Below are 21085 nucleotides of genomic sequence, written 5' to 3' on the forward strand. Positions count from 1 at the left end.
ATCTGATTTGGGTCCTCAGTCAGAACATACCAACCAAGGAACCCATTCTACTACCATGCCTAACCAGAGAAGCACTGCAAGGTATAGCTCCAGTCCTAGCCATTTAGAAGGCTTAATCAGAGAACCCAGGCAGCCATGTTAGCAAGCTTATAGTTCCGTTGATCTATAGAACCAGATCTATAACTCTGTCTAGCAGCAGAACCCAGCCTGTAACCCTGAACAAATTCAGAGTCCAAGCAATGGCACGACCATACCACAAAACACAGCCTGAAACCTCATTCAACAAGAGGTGATTGCTGAGCTCAGCAAGTAGACTCATCAAGCCCCAGAGCTCAGCCAGCAGTTGTGCCTGATCAGGGAGCCCAACCTGTAGGTCCACCAAACCACAGAGCTCAGCCATCATCCAAGCAGCAACCGCAGAGCACAGGCACTAGCCTTCCCAACTGAGACTCTGATGACATGCCCCATCTTCCCACGGATGCTACCAGCTCTCCTGTACTGTATTTCAACCTGAGCTGACTAATGAAGGAATTTTCCTGATGAAGTGAACCTGTAGGTCTGGAAGAAGAGATTGCTTACATATATGCACTGATACTAACACAAGAAATCAAGGAGATTTAGGAGAACAGCACACTAAATCATGAAGATTTAGGAGAACAGCACACTAAAAACAACTAAAAAGCTTTAATAACTACCCCTAAAGAAATGTGGATAGGTAAATTATCTGAAAAACACTTCAGAATAATCCTCTGAAAGAAATTCAGTGAACTACAAGACATTATAGACAAACAACTCAATAAAATAGAAAAACAAATGAGGAAAATAAGTTCACCAAAAAGAAAAAGAAACTATAAAATTATCCTAGAACTGAAGAATACAATAACTGACTGAAGAATTCAATAGAGAGATTTAACAGCAGACTCGACAAATAGAAGAAAAAAATCAGTGCACTAGAAGATAGGTTATTTAGAAGTATTTATTTAGAGAAGGAAAGAAGAGTGAAGAATGCCTATAGGATTTGTGAGACATTATTAAGAAAATCATATACTCACTAGAGGCCCACTGCATGAAATTCGTGCATTGGTTGGGTAGGGGGTGGTGGAGAGTAGTCCCTCTGCCCGGCCTGCACCCTCCCCAATCTGGGACACCTCAGGGGATGTCCACAAGGATCAGGCCTAAACCAGCAGTTGGACATCCCTCTCGCAACCGCTCACCTGCCTGCCTGCCTAATCACCCCTAACCCCTCTGCCTACAGGCTGATAACCCCTAACTGCCTCTGCCTCCCTGCCTGATGGCCTTACTTCTCCTCTGCCAGCCTGATCACCCCTAACTGCTCTCCCCTGCTGGCCTGATTGCCCTTAACCCCTCTGCCTGCCTGCCTGCCTTCCTGATCACTCCTAACCACCTCTGCCTCAGCTCCGCCACTGTGGCTTTGTCAGGAAGACATCTGGTCTATCTGGTCTAATTAGCATATTATCCTTTTCTTCGTATAGATTATGGGAATTTCAAAGGGCAAAAGTTAAGAAAAGGTCAGAAAGTCTATTTAAAACAATAATGGCTAAAAACTTCCCATATTTGGGGAGCAAAATGGACTTTCAGTTTCATGATGCCCAAAGGACCCAATAGGTAGAAACTGAAAAGGGCTACACAGACACACTTTACAATTAAATTGTCAAAAGTCAAAGCCAAAGAGAGAATTTTAAAAGCAGCAAGAAAAAAGTGACTTATCACATGCAAGAAAGTCCCCATAAGACTATCAGTGACATCTGAATGGAAGCTGCTCCTGCTGAGGCTGCTGAAGCCCCTCTCTTTCCTATGCCCTTTGTTCCATGTCCCTCCTCTGTCACTGCCTCTCCTGATTTTTAGGGTTCTGGGCCCTATAGCTCCAGCTACTTCCCTGTTTTTGGTGTCTATATACAAACAAGAGGATTCCTGTGGGCTGCTGCTCTACCCCTGGCCTCCAGGTCCTGACTAACTCTTTTTGTTCTCCATTCCTCTGCCACATGTTATGATGGCTGAGATTCACTGTCGGGCTGCAGGAGGAGGGAGACAGTGTCTGAAAACACTCAAAAAGTTACTTTCATTTCACATTTCCCCATTTGGGTGGAGCCCTCCTTGGGTGATTTTACACAGTTCCTGCTCAGGGCTTTGCAGCCACAGCCGGCCTAGGCTGGGGAGACTGGAAGGATCAGAGGTCCAGGCAATGCCCACGGCAGGACAATGGCCAGTGGCGGCAGCGACCTCAGCACCAGGTCAGTCTCTGTCTCCCTTCCTTCAATTTTCTCTCTGGCTGTGCCGATGCTTTAATGTGTATAGTAGACACTCGTCTAAATCTTGACATCCGTCCTGCTTTGCAAGGACACTTACGTGCAATGTAATGAATTGCAGGAATATATAGTGAAGGAATTGAATCTTAGAACTGCAGAGAGACAACTGTGTTGTGATTTCAACTGCCACAACCCAGAGGACTCATCTTACAGCTACTGCTCAGCTGGCAGCCGATCTGGACTCTACTGTACTTTCTGACGCTTCGAGACAGTGATTTGTTCTTTTCTCATGACCTATGTACCTTCTTATTTCCCTCAGGCCTCCTCTGACTTCCCTAGGTCATTTCAACAAAAGAACTTTAGAAAATACAAAATTCAGAGTGAACACATGAAATTGTCAAATCTGGGTGCCTTGGTCTTATACCTGATCTGGGGACAGGTCAGCTACGGGTTTATTCTTGTCTCTGCCTGGGGGTCTGGATTCTTTCTCCAGGGATCTTCACCTAAAGGAGTAAAAGTAAGAGGAAGGACCAAGAAATGAAAGCCTAGTGCAGGCTGAGTATTTTCATCTGTACTTTGAGTTTCTGCCCTATAATGCATTATACCTGACAAGGAAAAGGCCAAAAATTCAATCTTTTTCTTTTGTAATCGGTTAGAAATAACATTACTTAATACGTTTAACTTTTTTAATACCGAAGAATTATATTTAACCTCTTGTTCATAAAGTTTCAAATGACATGCAAATGTGTAGAGGGGAAAGTCCCCTTCACGGGCCACCCACCTGAAGCTCTCAGTACTGGTTCTGTTGAGTGTTGTGGGCACATATCTCTTTCTCTGCAGTTACACATATAACTGGTTTTCCTAAATACATAATTTGTGTCTTGTTTTTAAACAAATGAGATTTTATTGCATTTTGCATTTTAAGTTATTTTAGTATTGAAAATATTAGAGAACTTTTCACTTTAATAAACATACTGATCTCCCTCATTCTTTTTTTGATATATTTTTATTGATATCATAGAGGGAGAGGGAGAGGGAGAGGGAGAGGGAGAGGGAGAGAGAGAAACATCAATGATGACAGAGAATCATTGATCGGCTGCCTCATGCATGATCCACAGTGGGGATTGAGATCATAACCCGAGCATGTGCCCTGACTGGCACTTGTCATTTGTTGATTTGTCGAGGATAGCCATTCTGACTTATGTGAGATGGTATCTCATTGATGTTTTGATTTGCATCTCTTGTATGAATAGTAACTTTGAGCATGTTTTCATATGTCTCTTGGCCTTCCTGATGTCCTCTTTTGATAAGTATCTATTTACGTTCATTTCCCATTTTTTGATTGGGCTGTTTATCTTCCTGTTGTTAAATTGTATGAGTTCCCTGTAGATGTTTGAGATTAAAACCTTATCAGTGATAAGACTGGCAAATATGTTCTCCCATGCGGTGGGCTTTCTTGTTGTTTTGTTGATGGTTTCTTTTGCTATGCAGAAGCTTTTTATTGTGAAGTAGTCCTATTTGTTTATTTTCTCTTTAGTTTCCAATGCCTTAGGAGCTGTATCGGTGAAGATATTGCTTTGGCATATGTCTGAGATTTTGCTATCTGAGGATTCCTCTAATATTTTTATGGTTTCCTGTCTTATGTTTAAGTCCTTTATCCATTTTGAGTTTATTTTTGTGTATGGTGTAAGTTGATGGTCTAGTTTCATTTTTTTGCATGTATCTGCCCAATTCAGTTTTCCCAACACCATTTATTGAAGAGACTGTCTTGATTCCATTGTATGTTCTTGCCTCCTTTGTCAAATATTAATTGAGCATAGTGGTTTGGGTCAATTTCTTTGTTCTCTATTCTATTCCTTTGGTCTATGTGTCTGTTCTTGTGCCAGTACCAGGCAGTTTTGAGAACAGTGGCTTTGTATTACAGCTTGATATCTAATATTGAGATCCCTCCTACTTTGTTCTTCTTTCTCAGAATTGTTGCAGCTATTTGGGGTCTTTTTTTATTCCAGAAGAATTTTTGGAGAGTTTGTTTTAGGTCTGTGAAATATGCCATTGGTATTTTAATGGGAAGTGCATTGAATCTATAGATAGCTTGGGGTAGTATGGACATTTTAATGATGTTGATTCTACCAATCCATGAACATGATATGTTCTTCCATCTGTTTATGTCTTCATCTATATCTTTTTTCAGTGTCCTGTAGTTGTCTGAGTAGAGGTCTTTTACCTCTTTAGTTAAGTTTATTCCTAGGTATCTTAAGTTTTTTGGTGTGATGGTAAATGGGATTTTTTAAAATCTCTCTTTCTGTAAATTCACTATTGATATATAAAAATGCCATAGATTTCTTGGCATTAATTTTGTATCCTGCTACATTGCCAAATTCATTTATTAAGTTTAATAATTTTCTGATGTGGTCTTTAGGGTTTTTTTATGTACAGTATCATGTCATCTGCTAATGACAGTTTTACATCTTCTTTTCCAATTCGGATACCTCTTATTTCTCCTTTTGTCTAATTGCTATGGCTAACACTTCCAGTACTATGTTGAACAGAAGTGGTGAAAGTGGGCATCTCGGTCTCCTTACTGTTCTTAGGTGAAATGGTTTTAGTTTTTGCCCATTGAGCATGATGTTGGCTGTAGGTTTGCCATATAAGGTTTTTATTATGTTGAGGTATGATCTCTCTAGTTACCCATTTTCCTGAGGATTTTTATCAAGAAAGGGTGTTGGATTTTGTCAAATGCTTTTTCTGCATCAATGGATATGACTATGTGATTTTTATCTCTCAATTTGTTTATGTGATGTATCACATTTATTGATTTGCGGATATTGTACCATCCTTGCATCCCTGGGATAAATTCTATTTGATCATGGTGTATGATCTTTCTGATGTAGTGCTGGATCCAATTTGCTAGAATTTTGTTGAGGATTTTGGCATCTATGTTCATGAGGGATATTGGCCTGTAATTCTCTTTCATTGTGTTGTCTTTATCTGGTTTTGGTAATAGGGTAATGCTGGCTTCATAGAATGAGCTTGTAAGTGATCCTTCCTCTTGAATTTTTTGGAATAGTATGAGGAGAATAGGTTTTAGTTCTTCTTTGAATGTTTGGTGAAACTCCCCTGTGAAGTCATCTGGCCCCAGGCTTTTGTTTGCTGGAAGCTTTTTAATGACTGATTCAATTTCCTCCATAGTTATCGGCCTACTGAGTTTTTTAGATTCTTTCTGATTGGGTTTTGGAAAGTTTTATTTTTCTAGGAATATGTCCATTTCCTCTACTTTGTCTTCTTTATTGGAATAGAGTTGTTCATAGTATTTTTTAACAATCCTTTGTATTTCTGTGGGATCTGTTGTTATTTTGCCTCTTTCATTTCTCATTTTGTTTATTTGGGTCCTCTCTCTTTGCTTCTTGGTGACCTTGGCTAGAGGTTCATCAATCTTGTTTATCCTTTCAAAGAACCAGATCTTGGTTTCATTGATCTTTTGTATTGTTTTTCTGGTCTCTATGTTATTTATTTCTGCTCTGATTTTTATTATCTCCTTCCTTCTGCTAACTGTGGGCTTTTCTTCTTGCTCTCTTTCTAATTCTTTGTTGTAGAATTAGATGATTTATTACCATTTTTTCTTTTTTTTTTTTTAGATAGGCCTGTAGAACCAAATATTTCCCCCTCAGGACTGCATTCACTGTGTCCCATAGCTTTTGGATTGTCCTGTTCTCATTGTCATTCATTTCCAGGATGTTTTTAATTTTTTCTTTGATCTCTTTGGTAACCCAATCATCATTTAATAGCTTGCTATTCAGCTTCCAAGTGTTATAATTTTTTTGAGTGTTTTTATAGTAGTTTATTTTTAATATTATGTCATTGTGGTCTGAGAAGTTGCTTGATATGATTTCAATCTTCTTGATTTTGGAAAGACTTTGCCTATATCCCAATATGTGGTCTATCTTTGAAAATATCCCATGTGCACTTGAGAAGAACATATATTACATGGCTTTGGAGTGAAATATTCTGAAGATGTCAAGTAAGTCCATCTGGTTTAGTGAGTCATTTAGGATTGCGTTTTCCTTGCTGATTTTTTGTCTAGAGCAGTGGTCGGCAAACTCATTAGTCAACAGGGTCAAATATCAACAGTACAACGATTAAAATTTCTTTTGAGAGCCAAATTTTTTAAACTTAAACTATATAGGTAAGTACATTGTTATTAACTTAATTAGAGTACTCCTAAGGCTTACGAAGAGCCACACTCAAGGGGCTAAAGAGCCACAAGAGGCTTGTGAGCCACAGTTTGCTGACCACTAGAGGATTTACCCAGTGGTGTCAGTGGGGTATTAAAGTCCCCTAATATGATTGTATTGTTATTGCTCTCTCCCTTAATATCTTCCAGGAATTTCTTTATGTATTTGGGTGCTCCTGCATTGGGTGCATATACGTTTACAACAATCCTCTTGTTGAATCAGTCCCTGTAGTATTATGAGGTGTCCTTCCTTATCTCTTGTTATGGCCTTCACGTTGAGGTCTATTTTGTCAGATGTAAGTGTTGCTACCCCAATGTTTTTTCATTTCCATTTGCCTGAAAGATATTTTTCCATCTCTTCACTTTTAGTCTTTGTTAGTCCCTTGTTCTGAGGTGGGTCTCTTGTAGACAGCATATATATGGGTCATTTTTTTTTTTTATCCACTCAGCCACTTGATGTCTTTTGATTGGAGCATTTAGTCTGTTTACATTTAAAGTTATTATTGACTAGAGGTCCAGTACATGATATTCATGCACGGTTGGGGGGTGGGTGTTGTCCCTCAGTCCAGCCTGCACCCTCTCCAATCCGGGATGTCCAACTGCTGATTTAGGCCCGATCCCGCAGTTGGACATCCCTCTCACAATCCAGGACCACTAGCTCCTAACCGCTCACCTGCCTGCCTGCCTAATTGCCCCTAACTGCCTCTGCCTGCCCGCCTGATTGCCCCCAACAGTTCCCCTGCCGACCTGATCTCACCCCCTAACTGCTCCTATGCTGGTCTGATCACCCCCTAACTGTCCTCCCCTGCCAGGATTGCCCCTAACTGCCCTCCCCTGCTGGCCTGATCACCCCAAACTGCTCTCCCCTGCTGGCCTGATCACCCCTAACCACCTCTGCCTTGGCCCCTGCCACAATGGTTTTGTCCAGAAGGATGTCTGGAAGACGTCCAGTCTAATTAACATATTTCCCTTTTATTAGTACAGATAGGTACTTGTTTGTAGTCATTTTTGTGTGTGCCTGTGTTCCTTCTTCCATTTTTATCTTTTTGTTTTACACCAGTCTCTTTAACATTTCTTGCATTGCTGACTTGGTGGTGATAAACTCCCCAGCCTTTTCTGGTCTGTGAAACTCCTTATTTCCCCTTCAATTTTGAATGATAGCCTTGCTGGATAGAGTATTCTTGTATTCAGTCCCTTGCTTTGCATCACTTTGTAAATTTCTTCCATTCCTTTCTGGCCTGATGTGTTTCTTTTGAGAAATCATTTGATAATCTAATGAGAGATCCCTTGCACATAAATTTCTGTCTCTTTCTTACAGCCTTTCAGATTCTCTCTTAGTCCTGAACGTTTGCCATCATAACTATGATGTGTCTTTGTGTGGGTCTTTTCAGGTTCATCTTGTTTGGGACTCTCTGTGCTTGTGTGACTTTTTTCTTCCCCACATCAGGAAAGTTTTCTGACATTATTTTTTCAAATAGGTTTTCTAACCCTTGTTCCTTTTCCTGTCATTCTGGCACCCCTACTATTCATGTGTTGCTTTGCATTATGTTGTCCCAAAGCTCCCTTAGGCTCTCCTCCTGTCTTGTAATTTTTTTTCTCCAATTGCAGTTCAGTTTTGTTGTGTTTTGCTTCCTTGTCTTCTAATTTGCTAATTCAGTCCTCCACTTCTCCTAGTCTACTGTTGAAACTTTCTCTGGTGTTTTTTTATTGAAGCTATATCACTCTTTATTTTTTCTTGATTCTTATATAAGTTGTTGATTTTTTCATCCATCAGTTTATGAACTGTATGGCCCTTATTCTGGATTCTTTTTCTGATATATTGCATGCCTTTGTTTCACTTAGCTGCTTTTCTGGAAATTCTCATTTTTTTTCCTTTGGGGGTTTCTTTGTCTCTCCATTTTTGCTCTCACCAAAGGATGTAGGTGTCGAGTCATGTAGAATCTCACCAAATTTACCTATAGATGCAATGCAAATCTAATAAAATCCAAATGACTTTTTTTATACACATGGGCAAATGGATTCTAAAAGGCATGTGGACAACCAAAAGACCTAGAAAAATCAAGACTATATTTTTCCAATTGAATTCAAGGTGTCTATAAGCTATAGTTATCAAGCCAATTAAGATAGACAAATAAATCAGTCATGCAGAATAGAATATCCAAACTAAGACCCATCGGTTTTTTAATATTTTCATAAACTTGGGGTAGGAAGATATTTCATAGATAGCACACTAAAGATATTAAGCACAAAAGAGAAAGAATGGGTAGATTGGAATTATCAAACATTTTAAAATCTCTCCTCAGTAGGAAAAAGACAAGTATCACATGATCACACTCATATGTGGGATCCAATTTACAAAATAAGCTGATGAACAGAGTGGATCCAGAGACTTTAAGCAGGAAACAGAGTGGGGAACCTCAGATGGAATGAGGGGAGGGTGGGTGGGTGGGAGATAATCAACCAAAGACCTTGTATGCATAGATGCATAACCCATGGACACAGACAGTAGGGTGCTGAAGGCCTGGGGCAGGAAGTGGGGGCAGGGGCAGGCTGAAGGAGGTCAGTTGTGGTGGGGGGAGGGAAGGGGACATATGTAATACTTTCAGAAAAAAATGTTTGAAAAAAAAGATATGGTTAAGAAAATGAAAGGCAAGCAACAGACTGAGAAAAAATGTTCACAATACATATATTAAACTAAATACTTCTATCTGCAAGATAAAACAACCTTCTACATACCCATAAGTAAAAGACAGCCCAATAATATCAAAGGGCCAAAGACCTGAACAAGCACTTCATAAAAGGAGGTATATGAATTTCTAATAAGAATATGAAATTGTGTTCAACATCATTAGTTATTAAAGAAATAGAAATTAAAACAATAACAAACTTCAGAGGGAAGGCAGGGGAGGGTGGAAGGGGACAAGTAAGAGATCAACCAAAGGACTTGTATGCAAGCATATAAGCATAACCAATGGACACAGAGAGTAGGGGGGTGAGGGCATGTGCTGCGAATGGGAGCAGCTGGGGAGAGGTCAATGGAGGGGGAGGAGACATATATAATACTTTCAACAATAAAGAATTTAAATTATATATATATGATACTACATCACACACTAGAATGGTTACATTCACAAGGCTACTTCTAACAAATTTTTAAAACAGTTTGCTTCCAAAACTGTTAATGACATTCCTACACAGTGAGCCAGCAGTTACACTCCTGATTATTTCCTCAAGGGAAATGAGAACATGCTACAGAAATATTCATACCAGAACAGCAGCTTTATTCACACTTGTCTTGCTCTAGAATCAACCAAAACATCCTTCAACAGGAAATTGAATAAATAGATGGTAGTAGACACAACAATGGTATACCACTGAACAATAAGAGGAACAAACTTCTAATCACCCAACAACATGGATGATGAGCAAAAGAAGTCAGGCAATAGCATATGTGATATATTATTGATCTATGAAATCCAATCACAGGCAACAGGAACATATGGTGGTAGAAAGGACAGTAATATTTGCTTGACTTCATGTGGCCAGGATGCAAGTTGAGGGGTGAAGGGTACATTGCCCTATTCTTCATTTTTCAAATAACATGATAGTTTTCAGCAACATGTCTTCCTTTCAATCTCCTCTGCCTTCAAGATTCCACAGGACACACTGGTTGCTTTCCTGATTGCTGGGAGCATGCTCATCCTACAAAGCATTTAATGCTCCCCTGACCATTTTTTTATTGTTGTAGAAATCTCTCATTTACTCATTGCCACTTGCCATTCTCTTTGTCATTGTGAAACCAATTATTTATTTTTCATTTTAGTAGCAATTCTCATACAAGAGAAGACAGATGCTTCTCTTCAATCATCTATCTTCAATCACCTATCTTTAAAAAGAATGCGTAGTTTCCAGAATTTGACATAATAAGATGACATTATTATTCCCTGATGAATAATGGGTACTGGAAAGAACCAATAATTTTCTTCTGATTTCAAAAAGGAAACTTATGAGTCTTCATGATTTTCAAGAATACAAAATGTCTACTAAAACATTATTGTCAGAGCAATAAAAAAGATCAACTAAGAAGCAAAATTACAGACTCAGGTTTACTACTACTTTCACAGGAAAGAGCAGCACTTCTGAAATTCAGATGCCTAAAAAGATTCATTACATGCAACAATAGCACAGATAGATATATATTAACACAGAGCAGAAACACCAGGAAAAAATGATATTCTTGTGAAATTTCAGTTTATGTCTTATCAGATCATTATTAAACTACATCTTTCCATTTATGTACTAGCTTTATAATTCAAAATGGTATTTCTCTTAACTGCTGTAGGTCAAAAAGGGAGCACCTTGTTTTTATCTTTTTCAGATTTATTTTCTCTTAGTTGTTAATTAAAATGCATTTTAAGCTTACATTCCATTATTAATCCATTGTTTCATTTTTCTCTGTGGGTGGCCAGTTTAGTCCATCTCACTTTAGTACAAATTAAAATTGTTTCAAAAAAATTCCAGATCTGTTAGGAGACAATAATTTTACAATGGTTTTGATCATGACAGACTGGAATTTTTCAATATTACTTATGTTTTTCTAATCCTTTATGCTTCGTTTTATTACAGCTTTGTCTATTGTTTCAGTTCTATTTCTCCTAATCTCTACTAAGGGACATGTATTTTTTATGTGTTGGTTCTTCATTACCTATCCTTCATTTATTAGATGTTACAGCATCCTCAGGCATATCGAAATCTTGACGACCATTTTCTCATGGTGTCCTTTCTCCCTAGGATGTCTGAAGAAGAAAAGCGTATCTATGACATTGCACTCTGCCACTTCAAAAGACAGAAGGTCGCAATTTCAAATATAATAAAAGTAGCATTTCCTTTCCTTGAACTTCTCCGTGACTATGGATTCATCAACAATGAAATGTATGAAGTAGGTAAAGTTTATTATGTCACAATCTGGTAAACTAAGTTATATTTTGATATCCTGGAATCAAACATCAGAACACAGCTGGGGAACTGAGGAGACGCTTATGAGTGGGGACCCTCTCAAGTACTGCTGTAAGTGCTCTTATAAGGTCAGAATGGATAAGATAAACAGGCATTACTGAAGACAGTTCTGCTCCTAACTGAAGGAACAGTGCTCCGTGGTGTCCCCTATAGTGGGGTGAATAGCACTGGAGGTAGGCTGGATGTGAAGTGGGTGTGCTACATAGATGTTTAATGCCTTGTAGGAATTATATACACAATATAGTATAAAATGGAAATTGAAAGTAATTTTAATGAATGGATGAATAAGTTGAATGATTTCATTTATTGAAATAATAATTGCTACAGCATTTCATTTCAATGAACATCAATTTAAATACTTAGATCTGAGAACATTAAAATCCACAGAGAATCAATGTCTTCTTAGGAAAAATTTGAAAGTAGATTCTTGCTATTCTTTTAACAACAGTTTTCAGTTTCCTTTCTATTTTTTTTCTTTTCTTTTGGTATTTCTGGAGTCTTGGAATTTAGGTTGATTTTATTTTTCTATTTTTTTTCAATTTTTTATATTTTTTAAATTAAATCTTTATTGTTCAGATTATTACATTGGTTCCTCTTTTTTCCCACCATAACTCCCCTCCACCCAGTTCCCACCCCACCCTCAGCCCTCACTCCCCACCCACTGTCCTCATCCATAGGTGCACGATTATTGTCCAATCTCTTCCCGCTCCCCCCACACCCCTTTCCCCCCCAAGAATAGTCAGGCCATTCCCTTTCTATGTCCCTGATTCTATTATAATCACCAGTTCATACTGTTCATCAGATTATTTATTCACTTGATTTTTAGATTCACTTGTTGATAGATGTGTATTTGTTGTTCATAATTTGTAACTTTACCTTTTTCTTCTTCTTCCTCTTCTTAAAGGATACCTTTCAGCATTTCATATAATATTGGTTTGGTGGTGATGAACTCCTTTAGCTTTTTCTTATCTGTGAAGCTCTTTATCTGACCTTCACTTCTGAATGACAGCTTTGCTGGATAAAGTAATCTTGGTTGTAGGTTCTTGGTATTCAACATTTTGAATATTTCTTGCCACTCCCTTCTGGCCTGCATAGTTTCTGTTGAGAAATCAGCTGACAGTCATATGGGTACTCCCTTATAGGTAACTGACTTTCTTTCTCTTGCTGCTTTTAGGATACTCTCTTTGCCTTTTGCTCTTGGCATTTTAATTATGATATGTCTTGGTGTGGTCCTCTTTGGATTCCTTTTGTTTGGGGTTCTATGCACTTCCTGGACTTGTAAGTCTATTTCTTTTACCAGGTAGGGGAAGTTTTCTGTCATTATTTCTTCAAATAGGTTTTCACTATTTTCTTCTCTCTCTTCTTCTGGCTCCCCTATAATTTGGATGTTGGTACGCTTGAAGCTGTCCCAGAGGCTCCTTACACTATCTTCATATTTTTGGATTCTTTTTTTCATTTTGCTTTTCTGGTTGGGTGTTTTTTGGAATTTAGGTTGATTTTAGTAAAACATATAGGTGGAGATAAAGAGATGCACATCTTCACTTTCCCTAACCATAGGTTTTCTTTATGTCAAAGTTCACAGGAGCTTCCAGGCCAAGTCAGTCCTGGGGAAGGGACAAGGGCTCTCTAGTCCATAGAACAGCAGCTCATTGCCTGCTAAGTCTATTCCTAAAATATTTGACCAGGTTCTGAAAGGGCTACAAAACACTTAGCTTTCACCCATTTTGTTCTTCATAATTGCTTCTTATTCCATCTAATAGAAATGAGGGTGAGGAAATCAGATTCACATATGGGAATTTTCAAGGAAGATGGATTGAGTTGTTTAACTAGTAGTCATAAAACTATAGACAAATAATAAAACTGTACATGAGGCAGTAGCTGACTTGGCTCAGTGGATAGAGCATTGGCCTGTGGACCTAAGGGTCCCTGTTCTAATTCCGGCCAAGGGCACATGTGCAGGTTGCGAGCTTGATCTCCAGTAGGTGGCATGCAGGAGGCAATCGATCAATATTCTCTCCCATCATCAATGGCTCTATCTCTATCTACCTCTCCCTTCCTCTCTGAAATGAATAAAAATATATTAAAAAATAAAACTGTACATGAGAAGATAACTATGTTGGGAAATTGTAATACATTAACTATAAAATCACTTTCTAAGGCTCTTTTGTAACTAGGAAATCTATATTTATATTTTCCCAATTCATTATTTTTAAAGATGTCTAAAGAATCTTTTAAAACACCGGGTTCTGAAACAGAAGTCATATACAATGTTCTTGATGAAGTGGAGAAGTCATTTAACCTGTCCCTTCTGGAAGCATTGTTCAGCAAGGACATCATGAACTCCTACCGAGGTTTAAATGATATTTACAAAATCTTCAAAAAAGGTACTTACAGCCCTGGCTGCTTCTGCTAAGTGGTTAGAGCTTTAGCTTGAGGACTAAAGCATCATGGGTCGATACCTGGTCAAGGGCACCTACCCCAATTGCTGATTCGATCCCATTCAGGGTTCATGCAGGAAGAAACAAGTCAAAATGTCTCTCTTAGATCTCTCTCACTCTTTCTTCACCTCATCTCTCCCTTCCTCTCTCTCTCTCTCTCTCTCTCTCTCTGTCTCTCTCTCTCTCTCTTTAAAGATCAATGGAAAAAAATATGCTCGGGTGAGGATTTAAAAAAGAAGGTAATTAGGTTTATTACCTACTTTTTTATATCCAGGGCCAATTTTTCCCCACAGGTATTTATTTAGAGTACCAGGTGTCAGACAGAGTGCAGGGCAGTTGGGATGTTGCAGTTAAGAAAACAAATATATCATGAGCCACTCAAAGCTTATCATAAAATGGCTACAGTACAAACACCCACCTGCAGGTCTGAGTAACTAGGTATCTTGACTCAAGACAACCAAAGCCACAGTGGATTCAGATTTTCTTAGCAGGACAAATGACAGTAAACACAATATCTCAACAGGCCTGCATCAGTTGCTCTTCTTTGTGACACTTAGCAGGGTTCCTCATGGCAATCTAACAAGTTAACTATAACCCACCTCAAGTTACATCTTAGTTGCAGGATCCACACTGATTTAGCCACAGCATGCCCAGGGGATTCAATATTTCATGTAACAATTCTGAAGTCGTAACCTTCAGGGACTCCCCCAGGACAGATGAATTACAAGAGTCAATACCTTGGAGGAAGACAAAAAATGGCTTGTAGTTCACATCTAGTCCCTCTCAGGCCACATGCAATTTGTCTACCTACAGTCACTGGTCATTTTAAAAACACTAACCTCAATGTTGGCCTACTAACACAGACAAGAGGCCACCTTCATCAGATTTCCAGAATAATGAGCAAAAAAATTAACTCAGGTCAAATTTGTTCTTGAAGAAGGAAAACTGGTTTTATTAACTCGCTATCCATAACAAGTGTGATAAGCAATCAAATAATCACAAAACCAATTGCTCTGCCAGAGAGATGTTTGGATACTATACAAAACTACTGGTTTGGTTCTCTACTTCTTTCCTGAAAATGCATGATTTTATACTTTTATATGGGTTCTTAGTAAAAAAGATGTCCTCCAATAATTTTTGTTTGACTTGCCTAGAAAAATTTTTATTCTATATATTTTTGGTTTCAAAAAGATCTCCAAATAATGATGGAGAATTCAAAACAAAAATGATATGAACTGAGAAATGCAGATGATAATGGAACAAACATAGAGAGGTAAATGATCTATGTGTCTGCTGAACAAGGACAAATTAGATGAATCTCAGAGTGAGAAGAAGACTGCAAGTTGATTCAAAAAGGATAAGCATGTAAATCCAAGATGGCAGCATAAGTAAATGCTGGTACTCCTTGCCTCCCACAACCACATCAAAATTACAACTAAAATACAGAACAACCATCATTCAGAACTGCCTGAAATTTGAATGGAAGTCCTACAACTAGAGAATTAAGGAAGAAAGCACATTGAGATTGGAAGAAGGGCCAGAGACATGGAAGGGGCTGTCCTGACACCCACATGGGGCATTGTTTTAATTGGAAGGTATATCTCAGCTGTGGAGGCCTCCCATGAGGAGCAAGGGGTCCCAGCCCCACACCATACCCCCATCCCAGGGTTTCAGAGCTGTGAAGAGAAACCCCCATAACTTCTGGCTGGGAAAATCAGTGGGGATTGTGGTTGAGTGAAACAAAGGCTGCTGGAGACCCCAAAAGTTCCTCTTATAGGGCCAGGACACGGACTTACTTGGACGCACTCCCTCTGAGCTCCAGCACTGAGGCAATGGCTAGTGGGGTTGAGGGGGGTACAGGAACATACGGGGAGGAACTGGATTGTCTGGCATCGGAGCAAAAACCTGGGGGTAGTTTTTTCCCAGACAGTGGTGCTCTAAAGGGGTCATTGTTCCTATGCTGAGACCTCCCCAGTTGTAGAGCTCACTGGCAGCCATATCTGAGTTTATATCAGCCTGGCTCCCACTGTTCTCTCCACCCTAATGATTCCCTAAGACACCACCATCACCCCCCGCCCCCCCATCCAATTTAAAACCCCACCAAGATGTTTGCAGTGGCCTTTTCATGTGAATGGTCTGTCCTGTTTCAGGCATCAGACTTTCCTAAAATCCTTCAAATAAGCAGCAGCTGGGACATCGTGCCCCATACCTATCAATGAGTTCACAGACAGCTTGGCCTCACCTGGGAACAAGTAGCAGCCATCTGCAGATTTCTCTATAGCTCCTGATGAGTGGCCCAGGGAGTGGCTGACTTTGCACCTCCAAGGAGGCCCTAGAGACAGTGCACCTGGTGGACAGCTTCCGACCATACCAGATTACAACACTACTCATCCCAAAGCAACACACTCAAGGGGCAGACACAGTGAGCACCAAAGCCCGACTGAAGCAAGTCCTGCTCCATAGAGGTATCTCCTGCACAGTAGCTCTTCCACTGTAGTCACTGCAGGTCCTCACAGCCAATTGGCCTGGGAGTCAATTCCTACCAATGACTCCAACTACAACAAGACTGTGCACACAGCCCACACAAGAGTGTACCTAGAGTGCTCAGCTCAGGTGAGAGGGAGGCTAAGCCACTGGACCTTAGAGGATACCTACTACACAAAGCCATCTACCAATTCCAGGAGACATAAGAGCTCTACCTTAATATATAAGAACAAACACAGGGAAAAATCTAAAATGTGGAGACAAAGAAACATGTCACAAATGAAAGGACAGAAGAAATCTCCACAAAAGGAACTAAATGAAATGGAGGCAAGCAAACTACAAGATACAGAGTTCAAAACAATAGTTATAAGGTTGCTCAATGATCTTCATGAGAGCTTCAAGGAACTTAGTGAGATTTTCAAGGATCTTAGTGAGAATTCAAGAACCTCAGTGAGAACATCAAAGACGTGAAAAATGGCCAGTCAGAAATTAAACATGCACTTACTGAAATAAAGAATAATTTAGAAGGATTCAACAGTAGAGTAGAGCCGAAACCGGTTTGGCTCAGTGGATAGAGCGTCGGCTTGCGGACTGAAAGATCCCAGGTTCGATTCCGGTCAAGGGCATGTACCTGGGTTGCTGGCACATCCCCAGTAAGGGATGTGCAGGAGGCGGCTGATCGATGTTTCTCTCTAATCGATGTTTATAACTCTCTATGTCTCTTCCTTCCTCTCTGTAGAAAATCAATAAAATATATTTAAAAAAAACAAAAACAGTAGAGTAGAGAATTCTGAGAATCAAATCAATAATTTGTAATATGAGGAAGCAAAACACACCCAAACAGAAGAGAAAAAAGAATCCAAAAATATGAAGATAGTGTAAGGAGCTTCTGAGACAACTTCAAGTGTACCAACATTTGCATTATGGGGTTGCCAGAAGGAAAAAAGAGAGAGCAAGATATTGAAAACCTATTTGAAGAAATAATGACAGCAAACATCTCCTAACTGGTGAAATAATTTGCTTTACAAGTCCAGGAAGTGCAGAGAGTCCCAAACAAGAGGAATCCAGCCTGGCCAATAGGACTCCATGGTTGAGTGTTGACCTATGAACCAGGAGGTCACAATTCCATTCCCAGTCAGGGCACATGCCAGTGTTGCAGGCTTGATCCTCAGTGTGGGGCATGCAGCAGGCAACCAATCAATGATTCTCTCTCATCATTAATGTTACGACCTCTCTTTTCCTCTCCCTTCCTCTCTGAAATCAATAAAATAAATATTTTCAATTTTTTTAATTTTATAAAAAAGGAATCCAAAGAGGCTCACACCATATCATAATTAAAATGCCAAAGGTTAAAAACAAAGGGAGAATCTTAAAAGCACCAAAAGAAATGCAGTAAGGAAGAAGAAGAAGAAGAAGAAGAAGAAGAAGAAGAAGAAGAAGAAGAAGAAATCAACAATATGAACAATAAAATGGCAATAAATACACATCTATCAACATTTGAATCTAAAAGTCAAAATAAATGAGCAAGAAATCTAATGAACAAAGTAAACAGATAAATAAAAAAGAACCAGAGGCATGGAAACATGGGACAGACTGATGAATCTCAGAGTGCAGGGGAGAGAGAGGGGTAGAAAGAGATTAACTAAAGAACACATGCATATATGCATTTCCTATGAACACAAACAATGGGGTTATGAAGGGCTTGGGTGGGGCAGGAACCAGGTAGAGGAGGCAATGGGGGAACATCTATAATACTCTCAACAATAAATTTTTTTTTTTAAAAAAAAGGATAAGTGTGAAAAAACATTTTGGAAGGTCTGGCTTCTAAAGCTAAGGAATTTCATGTTATTTATTACACAGTAAAAAGATAATACAGATTTATAACATTAATAAGTAAAGTTTATTGCCTAGGAGTTACTCCTGCCATCAGCCCTGAGGCATACGGGCTCACTGCTTCCCTAAGTCTGTTCCCCCAACCTTCTTCAGAGATCTACCCTAAGGATTTTTGGTGTATTAACTTCCTTCATATGTTTGCTGGGTTACCGACATGCAGGGTCCCTGGGCTGGTGCCCTGTTCTCCCTTCTTTGGCAACCTCCCAGGTCCCTGGCCCAATGCCACAATATTCAGTCCCTGCTTGCAGCTTCAGGGAGTATCCTTCCTTTGTCCTGGGATCTGGGTGCCTCTGGATCACCTGTGTCCTCTGATTTGTCTCTTTGGGAATCACTCATCCTCCCTGACTCAGTTAAGCCAAAACCTTTTCATGTCCAGCCACATTTTTTTCCTCTTTATACATGTAAACTTATATAGGATCTTTGTTTTCTTCCAAGGAAATCCCTGTTTTTCCTTTCAGTAACATCAGTTCAGCAAACACATTTCAAAATAAATAATTTGATATATGCTATCCTGGGCACCTGAAATTTTTTGCTCAAGTAACAGGCTAACAGTGTTGCCACAACTCCTTTATCCTAAGATTTGAGTGGCTCCTTTATGTGTTAGATGCATAAGTAATCCCTTTGTTGGGTATTCTCCTTTCTGTCCCAGAGATGAAGGGTGAACTTTACCAACAGGATTGGGACCCACTGAGCACTGAGTGACACAAGGGGTGGAAATTCCTAACAGTGCAATTTGAGATGATGACACCACTCTCTAATCATCTTCTTCTTATGCCCTCTCTTCAGTGATACCAAACATAGAACAGTTCCTAAGCAGTGGTGAAGAAAATGAAGAGAGGCCTGCTATACAACAGAGACTTGAACAAGGTAATTGCAAACAGATCGAAACTGATTCTCTTCTGCTAACAAGAAAGGAGAATGGGAAATGGGCCTGAGTCCTGAGTGGAGTTTGGGAATCAGGGAAGACCTGTTGAGGAACATGGAGAAGGCAGGGAGGGCTGTTTGTATGAAAGTATGAGCAGGGGCTGATCCTGGAGGAGGAGCTATGACAAGATACCATTAGCCCAATAGCCAGAAATAGGAACAGGAACCCAGTGTACCAGGGAACCAAATTTAAAGACAATGCTGACCTGAAAGTAACTGTGATTTGGAGGGAGACCCTGCAGGAGCATATCAGTGTGAAAGCTGTGAAAGATTAAGAACTATGGGCCCAAGATCAACGAAGGAGATCCTGGATGATGACAGATAAAGGGGCTGATTTAAATGTGGGGGATGTTGTTCAAGAGCAGGAATAGTTAAGGTGTCATATATGGAGGGAAGAGAGGAAATGGTAAGATGTGCAGGAAGATGTGAGTATTTTGAGACAGGAAGAAAGAGGGGAAATGAAAGACAGAAGAAAGGGGTAAAGGACACAACAACAACAACCATATTACCAAGAGCTCACTTATTGAACATTTACTCTGGCAGTTGTGAGCTTAGTATTCACAGCTGGTGTTTGGGGGAAGTATCACTCTCTGTTCACTTGTAGAAAAGTAAACTGAAATCTTGAGAGGCCATGTATGTAGTTGTCCTGGGGTCAAATGAGCAGGATGAACTCAGGCTTTCTGAACCCAGAGCCTGAATGCTTAACCCTATACATACCCAGATAATCTCATACAAAAGACAGAAAATTGAGTCAAAAATAGGAAAACATGTTCAGAGAGAAAGATACAGAAAAAAGAATACTAGGAGAATCAGACACAACCTCATAAAAAGGCCAAGAAAACAGAGAAACAAACATTCAAAGAGAGGATGTGGTGTGAAGCGGTTGGGGACAAGGAGACATGACTTTGTAGGAGGTAAGGGAAGCCCACCAAGCTTCAAGGACAGCAACAAATTCCCCATAGCTATGGGTGACAAGAAAAGCTATTTGCTCGTTATCTCAGTGAGATGGCAAGACTGAGGTCAAGTGGCAGCTGATGGCAAGTGTTGGGTGGAATCCTTCAGGTCTAAATGGGCTTTGTTGATACCTGGGGGAAGGGGATCTTCAAGTCCTATCCTATCTAATAATAGACAAACATGGTAATTGACCATACCTTCCCTACACCTCCCACTGGCTAATCAGCATGATATGCAAATTAACCGCCAACAAAGATGGTGGCTAATTTTCATACATAAGCTCCAAGCAGTGGAGTGAAGCCTGACGGCCCCCAGCGTCGGCGGAGCAGCAAGGCCTGACGTTTCCGGGGCTGGTGGAGCAGTGAGGCCTCACGTCCCTGGGGCTGGCTCCGGCCGGAACTCGGCCAGAGCGAAGGCCTGGGCCCTGGATTCTAGAGGCAAACTGGTGCCAGCAGCCAGGGGAAAGGAAGGCCTATTGCATGAATCTCTTCATGCAACAGGCCTCTAGTTTTATAATAACTAATTGGTGATTAAGGGAGAATGTCACAGCCCATACTTTAATATCTGAAATAAACTTCTAAGATCTTCCCCCAGGAACCAGTGACAACTCATATCAAAGGCTGACAGCAGTGGATCCCTATCCGTCAAACAATAGTGGTCTGTTCCTGCTGACCGTTCTGTGATCCTTTGCTGTTCTTGTCCCATCTGGCAGGTGCTGTGGTGGGAGGGCTGCCTCTTTTTAGGACTAGTTGCCCAGAATAGTCATTGACAATTCCTCCAAGGATTTCGTTAACAGAGACTTCATTTTTCTGGTTGCCTGGGAGAGTTGCTCCTTCCATACTCCTGAAATGCACTTGCTGCCAGCTCCTGACAGCCTG

The 21085-nt window shown here is 40.0% G+C and overlaps 1 protein-coding gene across 1 annotated transcript in view; it reads left to right on the forward strand.

Moving 5' to 3' along the window:
* Positions 1 to 2129: 2129 nt before the first annotated feature.
* Positions 2130 to 21085, forward strand: part of LOC139015092 (nuclear body protein SP140-like protein) — a 48330-nt gene continuing 29374 nt past the window's right edge. The window contains exons 1-4 of the mRNA XM_070422364.1: positions 2130 to 2252; positions 11290 to 11437; positions 13730 to 13898; positions 19116 to 19196. Of these exons, the coding sequence (XP_070278465.1) occupies positions 2221 to 2252; positions 11290 to 11437; positions 13730 to 13898; positions 19116 to 19196 (430 nt within the window). The 5' untranslated portion in view covers positions 2130 to 2220. The remainder of the gene's footprint in view (positions 2253 to 11289; positions 11438 to 13729; positions 13899 to 19115; positions 19197 to 21085) is intronic.

This window comes from Myotis yumanensis, unplaced genomic scaffold (assembly GCF_028538775.1).
Source record: "Myotis yumanensis isolate MYYU_CA2020_CCGP unplaced genomic scaffold, mMyoYum1.0.hap1 SCAF_8, whole genome shotgun sequence".
Taxonomy (NCBI): domain Eukaryota; kingdom Metazoa; phylum Chordata; class Mammalia; order Chiroptera; family Vespertilionidae; genus Myotis; species Myotis yumanensis.